The 22,572-nt window shown below is 37.8% G+C and overlaps 1 protein-coding gene across 1 annotated transcript; it reads right to left on the bottom strand.

Moving 5' to 3' along the window:
• Positions 1-1,319: 1,319 nt before the first annotated feature.
• Positions 1,320-22,185, bottom strand: LOC141431883 (piwi-like protein Siwi). The gene is made up of 18 exons (XM_074093165.1): positions 22,071-22,185; positions 21,009-21,313; positions 16,809-16,952; positions 13,044-13,203; positions 12,378-12,489; positions 12,172-12,297; positions 11,080-11,275; positions 10,820-10,947; positions 10,248-10,508; positions 10,018-10,160; positions 9,285-9,430; positions 8,987-9,098; positions 8,397-8,526; positions 7,192-7,429; positions 6,075-6,151; positions 4,041-4,213; positions 3,497-3,596; positions 1,320-1,727 (listed from the first exon to the last, which is right to left on the bottom strand). The coding sequence occupies exons 2-18, from the start codon at positions 21,304-21,306 to the stop codon at positions 1,563-1,565; spliced, it is 2,709 nt and encodes a 902-aa protein (XP_073949266.1). The 5' UTR covers positions 21,307-21,313; positions 22,071-22,185; the 3' UTR covers positions 1,320-1,562.
• Between the last annotated feature and the right edge of the window lie 387 nt (positions 22,186-22,572).

The raw sequence follows: 22,572 nt of genomic DNA, 5'->3' as shown, positions 1-22,572 counted from the left end.
TTCTTAATAAACTAAACTGAAAAATTAACAGGAATGATAGAAGACGGTATAATAACGATCTCAATCAAGTAGGACATGGACACCTCCACACAACATACTCAACACGTTCATAATATGACCTTAAATCGAAAGCTTTAGATTAATTAGCTCTTCCATTCAAAATAGAAAATACAGATTGTATATTCCTAAGAACACATTAAAAACAGATTTTCGAATAGTTGGGGAAAGATAGGAAAGTCCCAGTCTATGAAGTAGCTACTGAACTCCATGAGAGAGAAAGTTCTAGACACGGGGCTTTATATCGTACAAGCGGAGTAGCGCATATTACGGGTATCCTTGCATTGGGTGCGGTTAATGTACGGTGAGTAGGTTTTTTAACTTGATTCCACTTTTTTATACAAATTGCAGTAAAGTAGATACCTGGTAGGGCACCGAATGTATGAATGTCCACGTATTGTCGCCGGAATATACCATACCTAAATATTGCACAACCTGATAATTACTCCCATGTAATTTGACTAAGAGCACGAATTATCAGGTCGCACATTGCAGTTTGCTCAAAGGTCAATTACAGGCTGTACATAAACCGCTTTCCTTGCACTTACGGGCCCTTACGTATTGCTCGTCTGCCTATACAGCCTTGCGAGCTACTAACTGTTTCATGAGCAGGAAGCCATCCATTCCATCCTTTCATTCCCTAACTATACGTTTAAACCTTTCAAGACAAGCTAAAGGTTCACTATCTCTAAAGCCGAGTTTAGACTTGCAAGAAAAATCGTTGCATTACATTGCGGCACTTGATTGACCACTACAAACTCGATAGCTTTACGGTCTCGCAATGTAATTGCAGGATTTTTCTTGCAAGTCTAAACTCGGCTTTACACGTTTATGATCACGTTAACCAACTCATGCCACCGCCATCTTATAGTTTGCTGACAGATCAAAAATCATAAATTAGATATAACGCTTACCGGTCTTTATGTTATCGCATTTTATTTTTTAAATAATAATCATTATTCTGATTACAGTTATGTTCCATGTATGGGTTGAAAAACGCCAAAAGAATAGTGCTATAAAAGACAAAACACCGAGTTACGGAATTGGACGGTCAGTGGTAAGTTTGGTTAATGTGATCGATGTCCCGCGTTACAACTGGAGATTGTCGTCAATATTTAGCTCGTCTGAATTGTGGGTTTTGGTGGGTTGGCTGTCTACTAGGGTGATCCAAGTTTTTTTTTTGCTCCACAAAGTCTTATCTTGTTTGGCTAATAATAACTATATCAAAATTATGCTAGCTAAGGTTCATTCAGAGGTCACTCGGATTTACAAGGAAAATAGTTTTAAGTTGTCAAATACGTACGATCACTTTTTGAAATTATCACTAGCACAATCTATCGCGGCTCGTTCAACATCAAAAATATTAACTATTTGCAGGAACACGTCTGGTTTTTGTCAATTTATAAAAATAGTCAAATTATGAAGAAAGAAGTCTAATCGAATAAAGAGCGCATTGCGGAGAAAGTGAAACATAAATTTCTTGGAGCACCCTATTGTGTTATCGTCTACAAAAAGTAGAGAGTTTCACTGAGCGAGTAATGCGGCTGGCTGTGCAGACTGTTGGCGGCGAGGAAGGCCAGCTTGTGCGCGTACTGGCACACGGAGGGCACGCGCACCGCCGACGAGTTGTTGAAGTACATGTGCGTCAGCTTGTACGTCAGCAGTTGCATCTGGAACAGACGAGGACATTAACTAATTTTCAGAAGACAGACTACTCTTATTCCAGTGTCTTAGGGCCGCTTGCACGTTTCAGGGTTGAAAACTAAATCGTTAGGCTGGCTGCGTTTTCACCAAAGATGTGCGAGGATGTGTTGCGAGGAATGTGTCTTCATGATCATCCTCATCATCCCAGCCTATATACGTCCCACTGCAGGGCACAGGCCTCCCCTCAAATGAGAGGACTTGGGCAGTAGTTCCCACGCGAGCCCAGTGCGGATTGGGTGTTTCACACACACCATTGAATTGCTTCGCAGGTTTGTGCAGGTTTCCTCACGATGTTTTCCTTCACCGTAAAGCTCGTGGTAAATTTCAAATGTAATTCCGCATATGAATTTCGAAAAACTCAGAGGTGCGAGCCGAGGTTTGAACCCACGATCCTCGGCTTGAGAGGCCATAGGTCAAACCACTCTGCCACCACAGCTTCATCACCATGGTTCATGATATCGTGAACCAATAGAAACGGTTCATTTACCTATCCTCGTAGTAGCTGAGCGGAGCGAGGCTAGGAAATGAAGCGTTTCTATCAGTTCATGAAAAACACATTTCTCACACATCTCAGGTGAAAACGGAGCCTTAACCCTGGGTTTGGGTTGAGTTTTGTACATGACACCTACCTACTTTGGCCGAGGTTTACAGTAAAGCGGTTAACTAACCCGCAACCCACGTTTCAATGCATATCTTTATTAGAGGAAGGTTAGCTCAGAACAATCTATGATAATCGATGGCTGTGCAAATCACTCTCTCTAGCTACACCCCAAAGCTGGACCCAAAGCCTCTTCCCAGTTTTGTGAATTAGGAATTCAAACTGCAAAGCACAATACATTTCATATATGTTATGCCTATCCAATTTATTGAAAGTATAAACAAATCGATTTCATCAAAATTCTTGTATAAACACCCACTGGATCGAATCAATAACACATTTATCTAGAATTCGCGTCTTTTAACTAGATGTCTAATCACTTTTTTCACCAAAACTCACTTGATTTCAATATTTATTTTTCAAAATTGGTTTTTTGGAATGTTTTTGTATTTTTTATTTCAATTCCAAATTTTTACTTTTACGGTCATCCCGTAAAACCGAAATTGAAAATACAAACTGAAATATAGATGCACAGAAAAAACAGAAAAATAAGACCATCACTGTGCATCTATATTTCAGTTTGTATTTTCAATTTATTTTTCATTTCAAAAAAAATTTCGTCAAAATTACACGTTATTTCTTGATTAAAACATGTATATAATCTGTAGTAGCATAGACCAGCGTAGATGGTGGAAAATATGACATTTTAAAAATCGATTAATGCGCGGATGAATAAGCGATTTTTATTTACTTTCCTTAAAATTAAAAAATAGTTATTGTTTTTCTAATTGAATAAACAGTTTTTGGAATTAAATCAAGTATTGTAAATAATAAAATAGATAAAAATACGTTGATCTATTCAATTAATAAATAATCGATATACTTCACATCACTAAATGTCTATAGTCGGGTTAATGGCGTCTTTGTTTACGCTTGTCATAAATTGGATCGGAATACAATATAGGTGGTTTCGCATTTGAAAGGTGGTTTGAACCCTAGGCAAAAGCAATCGAAAAAATGTTTTGCTTCTAAATATCAGTTCGTATGTAAACCTATGCAAAAGAGACAGTTCACTGTGAACATCAAAGAAGGAATAAAACTGCACAAATGCGTGGCGAAGTTGTGATTGTAACTTACCCTGTCTGGAGTGAGCCCTGACGTGTCTGCAATGACGTTATAGGACGTCGGCGCGATGGTGCCCTCGCGCACGTTTTGAGAGACTAGGAAGAAGTCGTACCTGCGAACAATCCATGCAAACTTTGGTTATATCCGTTTATACTAAAACTATAATCAGAGCAGGTGAGTTTTTAAAAACAGCCGTTGTGAGATTTTTCTTTTGATTTTAGTTATGCAAATCGCGATCATTTGGGAATATCGGGATAAAAAGTAGTTTTTATGTTAATCCGGGGATCCAGATGCATACCGGATTACATTCAAATTCGTCCAGAAGCTTTAGCAAGAAAGAGTAACGACCATAGACACATTTACGAACTTGCACGTTTATAATTATGAAGGGCCTGTTTCACCACTCGTTGATAAATTTTATTTGACAGATAAACAAATGTGACGTCGTCTCCATCTATTCGGACAAAACAAACAGAGACGGCATCACAATAAATATCTGTCACAAAATTAACCAATGAACGGTGAAACAGGGGGTTATTAGTGTAATTGTAGTGACCTCTCAGGCAGCGTGACGACGTCGTCGATGACGGTGCCGGGGCGCGGGTTCTCGCCGCCGCGTCCGCGGTTCACGAAGATGCGCGTGTTGATGCGCTTCGACACTATTATGAACGCCATCTTGATCTGGTCGCCGCCGTATATCTCATGCAACTTCTTTTTTATCTCTTCGACCTGATAAGAAAAAGGAAATGATTGTTACAGACTAATAATATTTTAACTTAAGATCATTAGGCACTTGTAAGTCAGTCTAGTAGTATTTTACCTAGAGCAGCTAACTTTTAAAGTTGTTAATTGGTAGCATAAGTTTTGTTCTTAACTGTTGTCACTGGTTTATCCTATAATATCACCAACAAGTTAACTATCTAGTCAGTATTGTTTTCCAGTTACATATCAACAAACACACATTTTTTTCAATTTTTAGGGGTCTGTAGCCAAAAGAAAAAAACGGAACCCTTTTTGTTTCGCCATGTCTGTCTGTCCGTTCGCGGCTTTGCTCAAGGACTGTCAATGCTAGAAATCTGTAATTTTGCACGAATATATATGTACAGTAGCGATCAAAAGTATTTTGACTCCAACAAAAGTTTCGATATTATATTATGTTAATCATATTATTATGCCTACGTATTTGTTGCTAAAATAATGAATGGCTTAAGACATCCTCGAATTGATCGAATTTTAATAATATTTAACTAGCCCCAAAATTTTACATTTTACTTAGGTATTCAAACATATTTTGACCAAGTATATTATTTTAATTTTTTACTAAGAATAAGCATGCACTTCCCAAATATTTCATGAACAAATATCAGTAGACTGCTTGTAACATGCCGAAATACAAAGAATATTCAAACGATATAAAACAGGCTGTTGTGGGTGCGCTCAAAAAGGGCAAGTCGCAAGCTGAAGTTTCACGAAACTTTTGGAGTATCCTGACAGCTTATTAGCGTTTGAAATAAATTGTTTGAGGCTCGAAAGAATGTCCTTAACGAGCCCAAAAGCGGTCGTCATCGATAATGACTTCAACTGATCGGGTAATCAAAAAACTTTCCACAGAAGATCCGCGAAAATCTGCAGAGGCGATCAAAGACGAATTAAAATAAAAATTTCAACAAATATATCGTCACTACTCTTAAAAAAGCTCGTATCTCAAAGAATAAAAAATTTCTGAGCGACATATTGATTTGAGATACGAGATTTTTTCAAAGTAGAGACGATATTCATGTTTCCACTGTTAAACGACACCTGAGAGAGCAAGGATTATATGGCCGACTCCCGTCTAAAAAGCCGGATATTTCGGGAGAGAATAAGACAGCGAGATTAGCGTTTGCAATTCGTCACAAGTCGTGGACAAGTACTGATTGGTCAAAAAATGTATGGAGCGACGGAGTAAGTTTAATTTAATGCCATCGGATGGCATCAAGTACGTGGGACGTCCACACATTAAACGACACGATGTAAGATACCAAGTACCCACGTCAAGCATGGTGGTGGCAATGTGATGGTTTGGGAATGCTTTTCTCGCCACGGAGTCAGCCCCCTCGTTAAATTGACGGGATAAAGGATCGATTTGTGTACGAAAATAAACTCAATACACATCATGATACCTTATGCCAAAGAAAATATGCCACCTTGCAGCATGATAATGACCCCAAACATATCCAGGCGTTCTTAAAGTGTAAAAAGGTAAAGATTTTTGAATGGCCCAGTCAAAATTCAGATCTAAATCCCATTGAGCACTTGTGGGAAGAGCTGGATCGCAGAGTAAGATGCAGAAATTCCTCTAGCTAGGCGGTTTTTTTTCTCAAGCAAAGTCAGTGGGCGAACAGACCTTATGAACGCATACAAAAGTTAGTCGACTCTATGCCAGCTCGATGTGCCGCTGTAAGGAAGGCTAGGGTCTTTGCAACCAAGTATTAAGCAAATAGTTCATTTTAACAAATTCCAATTCCGTACAAAATATGAAATATTAAATATTATATATTATATTATTTTCTGTGTTGAATTGCAGCAGACTTTATGATAGTATGTTTACCTCGTGGCTATGCACGTACGGGATCTGGCCGTCACCGACGCCGTCGCGGTAGATGAAGATGTGACTCGGCAGGAATTCTGTTCACGAACAAATGGAAAAGTTAGCAAATACGTCACTTCTTATTCAATACTCATTTGCAATGAGTCAAGTACTTTGTTTCCATTAGATCATTTAGAGCGGTTAAAATATGTACTTAAAAAAACTTCACTTACGCCTTCAAACACAATAAGTTTTTGTTAATATTTATTTTTAATTAAAGCATCATTTTGCTTACTGCACTTGCATTATCATCAGCCCCACGGTTTCAGACTAGCGCTTTATACGCACGAATAAGCTCGTTTTTGAAAGCGCGTGTACAGTCACCAGCACCAATATCTGACACAACAAGCGTGCATAAATATCTGATACGACTCTACGTGTCAGATATTTTAGCACGCTCCGTGCTGGTGACTGTACGCGCGCACAGGCGCACAGGGTTTCGTTTCATCGAGCTCGTATAAGTGTAAGCGCGAAAATGTCGTTTCAGACGCGTACACGCGTGTTCGATTTAATGTAGCGCGCGTTTACAAACTTACGCGCGTATGCCAAAAAAGAGCGTCTACGCGCAGAAAAAAACGCTAGTCTGAAATTGCCCTATATTTGGATACCAAATATCAAGTCGAAACCATCAGAACTTCACTAGCAGATTATTGTATTGTCAACGAATTCACAGATCTATATAAAATTTTAGCTCAATCGTATGCCAGTAAGTGGTGGAAAAATAGCTTACTAATTTCAGTTGATAGGGAGTTATCTTCATTTTACATACTTCCAGTTTATTTGAGTTTGATTTATACCAACAACGGACAAGTCATATGAAATTTCCCTAAAAGGTCCCCCCATTTAAAAATGAAATTTTGTTAAATACTTGTGATGTATATATAGCATTTAATAATATTGTAAATCTGTTTAAAAAAAATACACCACGTTGAGTTTCTTGCCGGATTCTTCTCAACAGAGGTTTTTCCGAACCAGTGGTAGATTTTTTTCGACATTCATAACTGCTTGTTATATCCTAAATTGTGACTGTGAAAAGGAACGGATGCGCATTCTGTCGCCAGTATTGTTAGTGACTCACGGTTCCGGTCGCGATACTTCTTGAGCGCGGTGGCAATGTTGAAGCTCATGTGGGCGGAGAGCTCCTCGCCCGAGGTGTGCGCATTGACGATGGAGTAGTACTGCGTCATCTGGCGGTCCATGGTGGCCACAAACGCGCCAAAGCTCTTCTCCTTGGAGCGCGTGTCGTGGCACACGTCGTACCCGATCACCATCAGCTTCGGCAGCGGCACCTCCACCGTCCACGGCGCACCGCCCAACTGCACAAAAACGTTACATTACTTAGTCTGCACGACCATGCGCCACGTCGTCAGAATGATCAGTGTACACACAATGGTCTCTGGTTCAGTGCTGTCTGGCTAAGCTAAACACCTAACGATGGACGTAAAAATCAGCAATCAGCATTATGTGCAAACAACACCAGCCATGATGCAACACGATTTCTATAGTGTGTCGAAAGAACCGACACATTGCCATTCGCTACGATCCATTGGCTGTTTTTCCATTAGCCGGTCCGGCACCGGCCGGCACGGTCGTGCACCGGAACCGGCGCCGGGTCTTCGTTTTTCCACTGCGCCGGTGTCGATGCCGGTTTACGCTCAGTGAGTGGTACAGAACTGACTACTGACACGGACTTCAGCACAATTCATATTATTATACAAAACATGCGGTTTTGCCGGGCCAGCACCGAGTGGGAAGCTTGCTACCCCGGCGACGGGGACGGCGCTGGTAAGTGAAAAAGCGAGGAATACATTTTTGCATGCATGCATTTTTGGTGCCGGGCTGGCTAATGGAAAAACGCCCATTGCCTACTGATAATGTCTGCCATTTTGCGCTGTTGCCATCGGTCCTGTTCATGATGACTTCTAGTGGGCCATTGTGTACTGGTCCATTAGTCGTAGATCTCTCGTTTAGCCTACATTTAGATTTGAAAGGCATAGGTTCAATTTAATACATTTGTGTACAGTCACCAGCATTAATATCTGCCACAGCGGAGCGTGCAAAGATATCAGATACACGTCCTTCCGGCCCTAGAAATAGAGTCGTATCAGATATTGGTGCTGGTGACAGTACCTTATTTCAAAACATTGAATTACTCTAGCTAAGTTTCACTTAAGATTTTCACCTCCTGATACTGAACTGAACTCTACGAAACATGAACTACGATTAAATTATGATTAAATTTTTCCTAAGTGCAAGCCCAAATGTCAAAGAGAGAGTGCTTACTTTGCAGTTGATCTGGATGGCGACTTTAGTAGCGATGGACATCGCAGACTTGCTGGACATATTGCGCGCGCACACCACTTGCGTGGGCACGGCGCGGTCCACTGTGCACTTCTTCTTGATCGCTTCGTATCTGCAACAGAAGAAAACCGTCATTACTTATTATTATCATCAGGGATATCACACATAGATCATTTAGGGGAAAATAAGTGTGAGAGAGTGAATAGATCTTGTGCGGGTTACTTGGACTCATTTACTGATCTCGAAATACCACTGAACTCTCTACATTATGTACATGCTAGCTTATATACTAGAATATGTCTAAGGCACTGAGATGGCGGCGTGGCTTATCTGGATCGATCGCGCGTGAGATAGATATCACTTTCCAAATTAATCGACACGATCCAGATAAGTCATGTGCCAGCCATGGCACAGATCACAATATTATCCTTGTATATTTAAATTTTCATGTTCAGATTTTTATTCACATTTCATTGTCAGCTCTGTCTCAAATTCGTATATTATACGAAGCAGGGGGAAAAATATTTTACTTATTCGCAAGAATATTGCAGTGCACAGATTTAAATATTTACCTGTCCGCAAAGTTCCTGGCGAGTGTGCAGAAGATCAAAGCCGGGTTTTTCTTAGCGATGACATTTTCACACATATTGGCATACTCCATCGCGCCGTCTCGCTGAATCGACACTATAAAAGGGAACCGATCGTCAATGTATACAATACTATATATTTTTATTTAACAACAACACCATGTAAGCAGTTATTCTTTGGAATTTTTGCATAGCATTTGACAAAACCTGTTCCCAAACATTTCAGGTTGCTACCCCGTATGAGAATGACCAAGAACAATAAACAACGTTTAATGGTGTATACCGATTTCAGGTCTGGGCATCCGGAAGCCAGCGCCGCCGCCGGTCTTGAGGATGAGCTCGACGAAGCTCTCGGTGTCGCGGCGCTGCCGCTCCGGCGTGATCACCACCCACGACGGGCACTGCGCGATCGACAGCAGTGGCTTAGACCTACAAACAAGCACATCTGTGAAGTCTACTACATTCGCTGCCGCGCATTGCTACCAGTCAAATTAGAAACCAACTGACAGCGGAGGCGGAGCGATGCGGCGCGGCGTTGAGGCGGTACTGGTTGTAATATTCGAGCTAACGTGAAAGAGGCCACACAATAAGCGTGGCGCGTACTAACCAGTACTGCCTTCGCACCGCGCCGCCTCCGCTGTCAGTGGGTTACTAGCTTTACACTTGTAGCCAATTTTCCGCTTTGTAGTGAAAGTTGCTTAAGAACAGAACACAAATGTATTCTTGGAGTGAATGTTCTATCTCCATTCTAATTGTTGCGTTCTTTCTGTTCACGTTACATAATACAGTGACGTGCGACAGACTACTGAGACTACAATAATGTGCATGTGAGCCACATCGCAAGCTAAGTCTGTGTCGCTACTAACACAATAGGTTTGTCGCTGTCCCCCGCACGGACTAAATTTTTCTAGAAGACTAGGACACGCATCTTTTGCTCACTCTACTCTTAACAAACAAAAAAGTAGTAAGTGATCAAGACCATGCATTTGATTATCAGTAACCTTGTGATGACTAACCTCATGTCTCGTGTCCATCCTTCAGTGGTGTCACCAGCCGGGTACTTGTTGCCACCACCTTGCACGATATTCTCTGGAGCCAGTTGACGCCCCTTGAACCTGACCAGCTCATTGGCCAACTTTAGAGACCATGTGTTGAGCTCCTAAAAAGAAAAATAGGGTGCCGTAGCATTCTTGCGCGAGTGTCGATAGAGCTAAAAATTCTACTAAGGTTAATGGGATGTACTTACGGCCACGACCTCCTTATTCTGCGTGAACCGGCGATTGAAGGCGAGCAGCTTCTGTATGCGAGTGTCGGGTCCGATCTTTGTATGGACCCCCATGGCCTTCATGAGCTGGAAGTTGGCGCGCATTTCGTCAGAGAGCCCGGTCTGGCGGCACAGCTCCGGGATGAGATACACGAGCTCGGGCATGCCGGCGCGGATCTCACGCGGCTTCGAACGCGATATGAGCAGCGGCTGGCGCGTGTCGTTGATGCGGATGTTGTATTTCTGGAATATTGTGTTTGTTAAGCAACAAAAGCCACAAGTTCAGTGGATGCAGGCTTCTTCAAATTAAAGCAACTGGAGGTTTATGGGGGGAGGTATATGTCTAACAGTGGACGTCCTACGGCCAATATAATGATGATGACTAAAGTTCCAAGTCAGTAGTTATTGTTTAAAACATCAAAAGATATGTTCACTTACAATTTAATGTGACAATCGGCCTTATTATTTAGGAACTGTTGTAAAAAAATATAATTGGTCGACTATATATTGCTACTCCCCACAACCACTAAGCGCACTATGTGAATAAATCTCACCCTTTGATAATAGTCCATGTAGCTGACAGTCTCTTCCTTCATTTTGAAGGTGGACAGCGGGCTCTCAGTCCACGTCACATCGTCCACGCGGTATGTGCGCTTGTTGTAGTCAGTCATTACGATTTTGCCTAAAAACGTACAAGGTGTGTTTTATAAATGTAACACACACACACACACACACACACACACACACACACACACACAGAGCGGTCAAACTTATAACTCCCCACTTTTTGCGTAAAAAAAAAAATTGAACATACCGACGACATCCTCGAGGAAGGTCTTCTTGAAGTTGGCACCCTTGGTGGCCGCGTACTCTTGCAGCATCTGCAGCACTGTGTCCATACGCAGCACCTTGTGCGTGATCTCTGTCACCATGAGGAGACGATCCTCGTACTGATTGATCGTAGTTTTATATCCTGGCCATATCTGGAGCTTATATTCTGGGATATCGACCTGGAAATGATAACTTTACAGCCTGGAGAAATCACATACTTAGCTTGTTAGAGCTTGTCTAATCTGAAATGACGCGCCCTACCACCGCATTTATGCACATGAGCAAATTTTTTAGCTTAGACAAGCTCTACATAATTAATTATACACGTCACTGCATAATAGTTCTATTTACAAAAACCACTTGCTACCAAGTCTAAAGCAAAATAAATTATTTCATATTTACTTCTAGCATGCTCAAGAGATGAGCCATGAAGGTCTAACTCTAACAGTCACAACCCCTAACTTTTGGTGAATTTGTATCCCATTAATTAAATGGTACTTTTAATGAGTGATCCAGGAGATATTTCCATAGAAACGACCTACATAGTATGTTAATTGACCCAATTAGAGAGATTAGAAGAGTTGTTGGTTTGTCGTCTTATGAGATATTGATACGGATCAGTAATGTTAATTAAAAAACAAATATGATTTTTTTTGCCGTTAATACAGTAGTAACCTGCTTTTATACATTTCCTAAGTTGTCAATCTCTTCAAAAATACAATGCATATACAATTAAGTAGTTATTGTTCATCATCTTGTTTAAAAAAAAATGCCTTTTTCTGTTATAATAAGTAGTTCATAGACGACCAGAAAGCCTATGGGTTAGAGATCCTGACTTGCTTGAGCTTGAGGTCCCAACTCCTATCCCCAGTCAGGGTATACTTGTATGAAAAATATGAAGGTTAACTTTGAGTCTTGGACATTTAATATGTATTAAAGTCTCTATATCTATAAATAAAAGTATGTTTATCCATTGTAGTACCCCATCAAGCTTTGCTTAGTTTGAGACTAGGTCAATTGGTGTATGTGAAAGAAGTTGTGTAACTAATTGATTAGATCCATTTTGTACACGTACCTTCGCATCAGGATCAAAGAAATCCCTGCCGACGAGCTGAAGCTGTAGCAGCCTGAAGCACTTGCGGATGATCAGATTGAATATCTGTATGTAGTGATAATCACCTGGGCTGACATCACAAGTGAGCTGCAAAGGTGCATTTCAAAATATTATAAACACAATAAATTACAATTTGTGCTTATGTATCAGTTTGACATGCCACATACCTTGATGAGAAGCCTCATTCTCTGTTCGTCTGTTCTACGGTCAGAGTACAGCTCAAGCGGGTCAGGGTGCAGTCTTTTGACAGTATACAAGACACATCCATCAAAGATGTATCTAAAATGAGATTAAATATCAAGTATAGTGGTAAAATATCTATATAATTATGCATGTATTTCATTTGCATTGTGTATATATATGAACAAAATAAGGCTGGACTTTAACAAAAAAAAAAAAAAAAACTAGCATTTGCCCGCGGCTTCGCCCGCGTGGAATTCGGTTATCGCGCGCTGTTTGGGATTGTATCGGGATAAAAAGTAGCCTATATCACTCTCTGGCCAATAAACTATCTCTATGCCAAAAATCACGACGATGAAAGACGGACAAACATACACACAAACACACACTTTCGCATTTATAATATTAGTATGGATTAATAATTTTAGTAGTGTTATACCTTATATGCCATGATTGGACGCTAAAATTACAATACAATGACCTTTTACTGAACACCACAATAAATGAGTCAAAACCGGTACATAGAGAAAACTTACCAAACCTTTCGAACCGAAAGAAGAGGACTAGATTTCAGTAGGTTGTGCAATTTAAGGCAGATTAGAACAATAAAATTATGTAAGCAATACTCTTAACTCTTAGTACACCATGCTTACCCGCCAATCGTGTTGGCATGGACTCTGAGCAGAGCCTTGCGCACGCTCGTGTTATCCTCCTCTGGATCGACGTCGACGTGGTACTGGTACAGGCGCCACTGGGGCGTGGAGTGGACCGTGAAGTAATTGGCCAGCAAGTCCAATGGCTCGCCAGACGTACCTACAAATATGCAAACGTAAACACATTGTTATACATACATATTATTCATGTTCAGAAACGTGTGGGGCCAGGGCTTTAAACCAGTACCAGTAAAAAAGAAAACAATTTCAAATTTGAAAAATATTTTTTTTAATACCACTTGGTTGGTATTTGGTAATAATGATTTATATAAAAAATATATGCATAATTTATAAAATTAGATTGTAAATGGAGTGTGCACAGTACTTAGCTAAAAATCTAAGACTATTTTTTTAGCCTTCAGACACATGTTTCAAGTTTGTACTTAATTTTACTTATTTTATGATTCATCATTCTTTTAATTTATTTATATCAATATTCACTAAGAAAACGTGCTAGAAATCAAATCTGTTTTGTCGCCTGTCGTGTTTTTTAAGTTTTCAAAGTAATACAACATTTGTTTTATTACCATTAAACAAGTATTATTTAAAGCTGTTGTTTCATAAGTGTTAGTGTTTTTTTTACCGCAGGAGCTCGAAGTTATATTAATGTGGTATCAAAAAGGAAAAACACAAAAAACGATTTTTTTAAAAGTCGCATAGATGCTTACTTGTTACATTTGTTTTGTTACTTTGTTGTACATTTATTTGTTACATTTATTTAGCAATATTGAAAAAAAAAAATACAATAAAAAATAACTAACCAAACAAAAAAAGTCAAAAACTTGGACAAGGGTGGCATTTTTCAAGATAAAACAAAAGTATAAATATCTCGAAAACGTGACACTTAAAACACGTTTATAGAACGTCCTAAGCGTGCTCCACCCGAACAAAGCTTATCCATTTTTTACCGAACACCCTATTATATTTTTATGTATCGGTATTTATAGTACCGGTTCCAAATACTTGGTTAGGCATAAATTATTGTTTGTGTCTCGCTCGCACTCATTGGGCAAATAGTGCCACAGGGACTGTAGTAGCGAGTCACTATCAAGTGGAATGAGGCGAGCAAGTAGATAGTAGAACAGCGCGCACACAGGAAGCAAATTATCAGTACATTGGTAGTAAGGCGTTACACGTAGTTATAGACGACTTTTTTTATACCGGCGGCAGTATAAAAAAAGTGTCATGTTAAAAAGCCCTTTGCGGCCTACTTACAGAACAGAATAAAAGTTTAAACTTTGACAAGTACATATTTATTTACTGTTCCTAACACGAGCAGTAATGTAAGTTAATCAAGCAATTGCAACTAAGCTACATCAAGAAAGGCGGTATACTTGTTAGTACATCTTGTTGTTTATCTGTTTTTAAGTCTAAGTGTTTTTAAGTCTGAAGATGAATGCTTTCTCATGCAAACATTGGCTTCAGTCTTTATCTTGCAGTGTAGGTAGTCAAGTGCAAAAATAAGTATATCTATTAGAACCACTCAAAAATATGTTACTACGGCCTTATTGCGTCGGAATAAAGGGGATCAGTAATGCTCGACCCTATACTGCTTAGCCATCACTGTACGACTTGATAATACGAACTAATTTTGGATTAGAATTATCAAGTCGTACAATATTAGGTCGTGCATTATTAGTGTGTCCAAATTTTTGCTCGGCCTGTTATGTAAGTCGTTATAATCGGAATCCAATCGTGATTGTTTTTTTTCGAGTGTTTTTTTTTTTATATTTTCGATACGGAATCCAATCGAATCGAATGACCATAGATTTGTGTTAGGTCCAATTGTGACCACAATGCGCGAGCCGAGCGTGCTGCGGTAGCGGCCGGCGAAGCGCCAGGACCAAATTAAGTTATCTATATAAATAAAAATGAAACGTAAAATGTGTTGCTAAGCGCAAAACTCGGGAACGACTGGTCCGATTTCGTTAATTCTTTTTTTGTTGTGTTTGATACTATCAGGAGAAGGTTTTTATAGAAGAAAATACAGAAAAAGTATAACGGGGGCGAAGCCGCGGGCAACAGCTAGTTTTCTACTAAATTTATTAATATTCGGTGTACACGAAAAACATGATCAATTGTGCGAATCGATTGCTTGCTGTCAAAAGTGTGCTCCGATTATTAGGTCGTACAAAATCAGGTTGTCCCATAGCACCTTGAAAATTATCGGTACAGGGTGATAAAGCTCGACCCGTGTTCCAAGTGACATGAGATTGAATTATCAGGTCGTACAAAATCGGTCGAGCATTGTCCAGGTCGTACAATAACTACACCCGGAATAAGAGTCTGTGGTACTTATTTTTGTTCATATTTTTACACTTGACTGTACCTGTACATACCTACCTATTAACAATTTAATATTTAATCAAAGCCTAAGAACCAAAATTAAATAAAAGCTTGTAAAAGTGAAATACCCCACTAGTCATTTTTAACATAAATCAGTAAAGCTCGTGTTATTTACTCATGCTCAAGCTCCTATAGGACGATAACATTGCCATCAGTAGGTACAAGTACCCAGTAAACCGCATTTGATAAGGAGAAAAAATTAAATTCAACAATAATTGTAAGTTGATCGCCTGTTAGTAACTTGAGCCTTGGAATTTGCGCAACCCACGAGCCACCTATGCAGAAATGCAGTGAAATATTCCACTAATATTATAAAGAGAGTATGTGAAGATATTCTTTAGTTCGTTACTAAATCATGCAACGTCTGAAGCGATTTAATAAATGAAAATAGTTAGAGATATCTAGGTATAGTTTTGATCTAAGAAAATTGCAGTTCATGTGGGATAGCGATAAACAAATTAGTCGCAGCTAATTTATGATACGAGAATTAGACGAAGATTTTACTTTATGCACTAGATCACACAAAGTCATTTTATGTTACCTAGATCCAGCATAAACAAGAACTTTACGAGCATGAGAAGTGAAAAAGAATTTTATGATTGTTTTGTCACAAATACCTACATTTCCCTTTCCCCCCTCCCCCTCCTCCTCCTTTCTTTTCTCCTTATTAGTGACTTACGATGGTGAACATTACGTTTTGAAAATTGTGTTGAAACTCAAGACATACAATTCTCTTTGTAAGTATTCAATGTTAGTATAGGTACTACTTAAAATAATATAAGGCCCACTTGAATTTTACCGGTAAAATGAAATCAAAAATGTGTTTTCGTTTTTAATTGAATACATTTAATTGAATGAAAATTTAAGTAACTGTGTTATGTTTTATTAATTAAACCAATTTTAGACCAAGGAGTTATATTTATTAGTATTTTCGTTTCACCCATAAAATTCACGTGGCCCTTTTTTTCTTTTGAGCAGTATATAATATGGAGTTAAAGCAATTTTTTTTCATGTCATTGCGACAAAGTTAGTTTGAAAGGACTATGTTGACTAAAGTTGGTATTTTATTTACAACAGTGCACCCTTACTTACAATATTTTTCCATGCTCTAACTTTTAAACGCAAAGGAGTTGAGATACAAGGTGAGCTAAAAAAAAAGGATAATTTTATTTCTCGCAAAATAATGATTGTAACTCGAAATTGACAAAAAGCGAGTTACGGTGATATTCCTTGCAGGTCGCAATGTCATAATTTTATTATAATATGGAAAAACTTTTTATACTTCTTCCGACTTAACCTTCCGGCCACATTAACCCGGTATGGAGTTATGGCACCACGCTAATTAATGATTTTAATTACCTTTCTTGGACTGTAAGACAGCTGGACGGGTGCGGAGAACAGTGAGCTGCTCGGGAAGGACCCGGCCTCCGCCTCGGCGGGAGCCGCGGCCGCTGGCTCCACTGGCATCACCTACACCTCCCGCAGCCGGCTTGGCTTGTGCCCCTAAAAACAGTATTCATAAAAAATACCTATGTTGGCGGTACAGTAGGTGTAAATAAATGCATTGAAGAGGATAAGGGTATGTAAATTTTTTCGTGTGACGGAAATTTCACACGCTTATGAATGAAACATTTAAAATTAAATAAAAAGTACGTATGTATGTATGTACTGTGTACTCTTTATTGTACAAAATAAATAAACAAACACAATTGACAAACATTGACATATATATACTTATGTCACAAAGGCAAACTACAGGAAAGAATAACGATTTCTAAAAATGTATGATAATAAATCAATGAACCTAAAGTTATCTCCAAGGAGCGGAATTTCTCATAGCAAAAATCAAACATCAAAGAGATTGAACATAAGTTTTATCGACTATTCCAGCTATCGATGTTATCGAATCGACTCTTCTGATTATCGCCTTGTAACATTTGACCTCTTTGATAAGCGACTTTCATCTCCATATCAAAATAAAATAAATCGCGTCAACGTCACATATTATGACATTTATATCGCTTGAGTTTTTCTTAGTCATTCCCGTGTTATTAAAATGGTTAATCCTAAAAGAAAAACCATTAACAAATGGATTAAAAAACATACCTTACTTATTTACAATGAAGATTCTTCATCGATATACTGCTCTAAATGTAAAGTTAACTTAAAGCAGCTCAAGCTCTTTATATTTGAATTGTAACTTACTTAAAAAGCGCATTTTAAAAGTACCTACTATTTCCTGTTTTATTAATTACTAAAATATTTATCGATAGTCAATAAAACTTATGTTCAATTCCTTTGACGTTTGAATTTTTCTATGAGAAATTCCGCTCCTTGGTTAACTCTGCATTTTGAAAAATAGTTGTTTGTCCCTTTAACCACCATAATTTAAGCTAAAATGAAGTTCAAGAAATGAATGTTTACAACTTAAGCTTAACAGTGCCATAAAAATATCAAATTCTTGAAAGGCCAATAAAATGTTGATAGGCCCCATAAACTAGTCACACCAACTTTCTATTTTGTTAGATATTAAGTATAGTTGAATATCATTTTATTATACTACTGAATTAACTTGATCATCGTCATTTCTTGTTTTTTGAATATTTGAATTGAAAGATATGATCTGGCCTTTGTTTTAAGAAATCTTTAAGTTAGATATATTGTTGAATGATTAAAGTAAATTCCATTGCGAGTTCAATTCATCTCTTTTAAATACTATCTTCCTCTTCAATCTTTGTGATTTCAATTTGTGCACATCAGAATAGAATAGAATAGATTCAGGCAACACATCATGACAAAAAAAAAAACACATTTACAAAATGATAAAGAATATCACCTAATAATATCTCATCACTAAAAATTTAGATAAAACTATACATTCGAAGACAAATCACACGAAGTTGAAATGGGAAGATTGGGAAGATGACTGGGTCCAAACTGGAGAAGGGTTGCAAATGACAGATGTCAGTGGAAGGCATTGGAGGAGACCTATGCCTAAAGGCTACTGAAATTAAAGATATTTATAAACAGATTTATTATAGTGTAAAAAAAGCAAACTTTTCGAAGGGAAGCATTGCTTCCAATCCATTGAAAAGCTATAGGCTGGGATACTATAGGCTACCAAATTTATAGACATGTGTGTTTGTTAAAATTTAAACATAAAACCGAAACGGAAATGTTAAACAGTGCAACTGACGATAAACTAACCTTCATTCAAAATAACAGAATCGAAATCTATATTGTACTAATTATATTTTCGTCATCTTGTCTGTAGTAACAAAGAATTGTCATTAATTTTCTCTACATTGTCATAAACTAAGAGAAGTAAGAGAATCATTTAAAATGAAGAGAAGGGTAATACTTTATCCATTCGTTAAACGTTTTTGTTTTACGATTAACCATTTTGGTTAACATGGGAACCGAATAAAATAATACTTATGAAAACTCAAGCCTCATCAAATGTGAAGTAACATAATTATTTTAATAAAGAGATGCAAGTGGCTTATCAAAGAGGTCAAATGTAACAGAATACCTAATGTTAAAAATCGGTAGCATGTGAAAAATCTATAACTGGAATAGTCGATAAAACACAATAGTCAATCCCTCTTGACATTTGATTTTTGCTATGAGAATTCCGCTCCTTGATCATTATGTATTTTGCTCAGCACTAACGTAATGATATCAATCAATCAATCATTTATTTGCGTTAAAAACATATTCAAATGCGCATGCAGTACAGTAAATACAGTTTTAGAAGACACAACATTATTTTATATTAGGAATGAAATTGGAAAATAGATTCTAAATACAATGTCAAAGATAGAAAAACATTAATAAAATCAATTCAATTACATTAAAATAACAATTAATTAAAAGTCAAATTAAACAAAAGGAAGAACGAATTAATAAAATTGAATTAGAGATACATTTTCGTGTTGAAAAGTAATCTAGAATAAATGAATAAAATGAGCATTTCAATGAAAATTAAATACGGAAATGTCAAATGGAATAATTGATTAACAAATAAAATTTGATATGCTGTAGATACTTTAGTCTAACGCATTTGCATAGTATTCTTTAATAGAGTAATAGGGTCTAGTCATAAAATAGTATTCTTTAATAGAGTAATAGGGTCTAGTCATAAAATAGTCTTTTAGTTTTCGTTAACGTGTTCTCAGATCACTGCACCCCCTTATGCTATTATCCAATTTATTGTACACTCTTATTGCAGTATTAGTTAGGCCTTTATCAAATTATTAGTGTCTAATTTACAGCCTTTCTTATGCACCGCTATAACTTTAGCCCGCTTAAGCGCAGTTGGAAAGACTCCTTCAAGTATACAATTATTAAAAATAGTACATAGAGGAATACAAAGTAGGTCTATATTACTTTTTATCATTGTTGTATTTAAGTTGTCATGTCCCATGTGCTGATATCATATCAGCACCCAGTCATTTCAGCTGTTGGTTGACTTAGAAGAAAAAACTGTTTCCGTTGTGATTGTAATTAAAATACAGTGATTTACCGTTCTCCACAAAACCATGCACAACCATGTCTGTTTTAGAGCTCATCCGCAAAAAGATCATTCAATTATTTATCACTGTATTTCATTATTGCATAGTAATGCTTAGCCACCAGAATATCATGGATGGTAATTTAGGAAAAGAAGAAAAACAATGATTACTTACATCATTGTTACAAATGTAGAATATTAAAAAAAAACTAGCTTTATATTCACTCCATCAAATAGCTACACTTGCTAATTGTTGCATGGAATCTGAGAATTGTAGTTAACCTGGCCATGAAGTAGGACAAGTTATTTGACAGTTGATAAGGTGGGTAAAAGTACCTAATTTTTTTGTACAGAATCTTATTTCACAACATAATTGTTGTTGTTGGCTTTCCTTTCTTGCAACAAATATACTTTACAGCAATATGATTATATCAATCTCTTATTATTCTGTTTTGCCCCAAATATTTTATATAGAAGAAAACTTTCTTTACTGAAGTAACAAACTAATCAGAAGTCATGCATACCTATTGTTTAATATACTCCCAATCACATTCCCTATCCTTGTACACTACCTACCTTACACAACTTACTCAAGGTTTGTATCATTTTGTAATATGTGGGATCTCTGTACTCGACAAGACCAATTTAATATTGTTGCAACTTAAAACAAAAACACTTCTTGTAGTTCCAAGTCTAGTCTCTCCAAGACAAAATTACATTCATTGTTAAAGAGCTTCATGACAATCAAGTGCTTTTAGGCTATATCAGTCTAACTAATCACTGCCACAACCTAATAAATTTAACACAAATGAAATCAGGCTTTTCACTGGTAGAAATCTGTACACCTGAGAACCAGTTATTGCCAAACATGAAGTTCGCTGTCCTTATCGAGCAATCAATATGGGAATTTGTCCTTGTCAGTCCGAGAGGCCTGTACTCAGTAATGAGACATATATAAGTATTTATAGGAAGGACATGACAGGACGCCCATAAAGTTACAAACAAAAACTAGTTTCAAAATCAGAATAGTATAATTATTTACTTACCTAAATCAATTTTTTGCATTCGCTGCTGTATATCAACATCACCCGGATGTTCATGAGTGGAAGGTGTGTTTCGGTAGGAGGCTCTTCCAGCCTGAGCCGTCGGAGTGGGTACCCCGGCTCGGACGGGCGGTGCGACAGCGGGCGGCCCCCACGCAGACGGCGGCTGCGGCCGCGGGCCCGCAGGCCCCGGCTGCTGCGGCTGCTCGCCAGGCCGTCGCGGGGGCTGCCCGGCACCCTCTTGGCTACCACGTCCCGCCCGCCCCCTAGCTTTTCCTCTTCCACGAGGTTGTTCAGACATGTTTCGACTAGTCAAAAAAAAAAAACAAAATAAATAGCATCAAAAGTTGATCTGATCGCGCGGCGTGGTTTTTTTTTAATACTTTGTTGTTTCGTCTTGTAGTTTAACTTATTATTATGTTATGTTATGTTGGTAATTTGAGTTACGCAAAAAAGGTGACAAAATGGAGGAGTGAAAGTCATGTTATAAAAGATACCTACTCCAATTCGTCGGTGTGGTGATTCGGTGTTTGTGATTCGCAATTTCCCACGGGAAACCACCACTAACTGATTTTAAAACACGATCAAAGTTGTTGAAATATAACGTTTTATTTTTATTCACTGATTCGACTCCAAAATTAACATTACGCTGCAGATTTAGAGTAGATAAGTTAAAATTTTCAATGCTAATTTTTATCTGAATACATAAAATGCCATTTTAACTCAGAAAATACCATTAGTACCAGTCAGTACCAAATTTCGCTGAGCCAACGGTTTGTTTGAAAACAATGATGGCGGATCACGCGTCCTCTTTTTTAGCAATTAACTGGAGTAGGTACACAAATAAACTAGGAAGATGATAATGTAATTTTTTCAATAGATTTCTTTGGCATTATTTTAAGTTTAGAAAGTCCTTACCTACTCGCTCAACCTTTTAGAAACTTGACTTGGATTAAAAATATTGTGCTAGGTATAGCGAATCCAAAACGAAAGAGAATACCTATACCAAATAAATCGCAGTAATTCGTTAAAATAATTAAAGCCTCTTTTATATTGCTTGCTTACCTGTTTAATTTCTTTCTGCAAAGCCTATGAACTTGTTGTGATGAAGATCAACGTGGTCGGTCGTCCGTCGTAGTCAGTCAGGACAGGCAGGAGAAAGAAAAACAAATGAATGAATGAATGAGATAAAATTGTGACATGAATGAGCGATCGAGTGAAGTGTACGAAATGAACTGACTGAACGAAAACGTATAGGAGGGCTACTACAAAATTAGAAGTTCGTATTGTACCGTACCGTCCCGCTGAGACTAATGTTATTTAATACGAGAGTGACAAGGATAATACGATACGAACTTCGATTTTTGAATTTTGTAGTAGCCCCCTGACTGAATTGAAGTGAAGTTAGTAAAGTAAGTGAGTGATAAAGTGTTGCCAGCCTAGTCTTACAAAATAAATAACGGAAATAAAAAAAACGAACAAAAAAAAAAAAAAAATGAAAAGTACATGACTTTTTATAACACATGTTTTGAAAATGTGTAGATACTTAAATATAAGTTCGGTTACT

The sequence above is a fragment of the Choristoneura fumiferana genome, chromosome 10, assembly GCF_025370935.1.
Source record: "Choristoneura fumiferana chromosome 10, NRCan_CFum_1, whole genome shotgun sequence".
In the NCBI taxonomy this organism is placed as follows: domain Eukaryota; kingdom Metazoa; phylum Arthropoda; class Insecta; order Lepidoptera; family Tortricidae; genus Choristoneura; species Choristoneura fumiferana.
The sequence above is the reverse complement of the archived record's forward strand: the minus strand, read 5'-3'. Positions and strand labels throughout refer to the sequence as shown.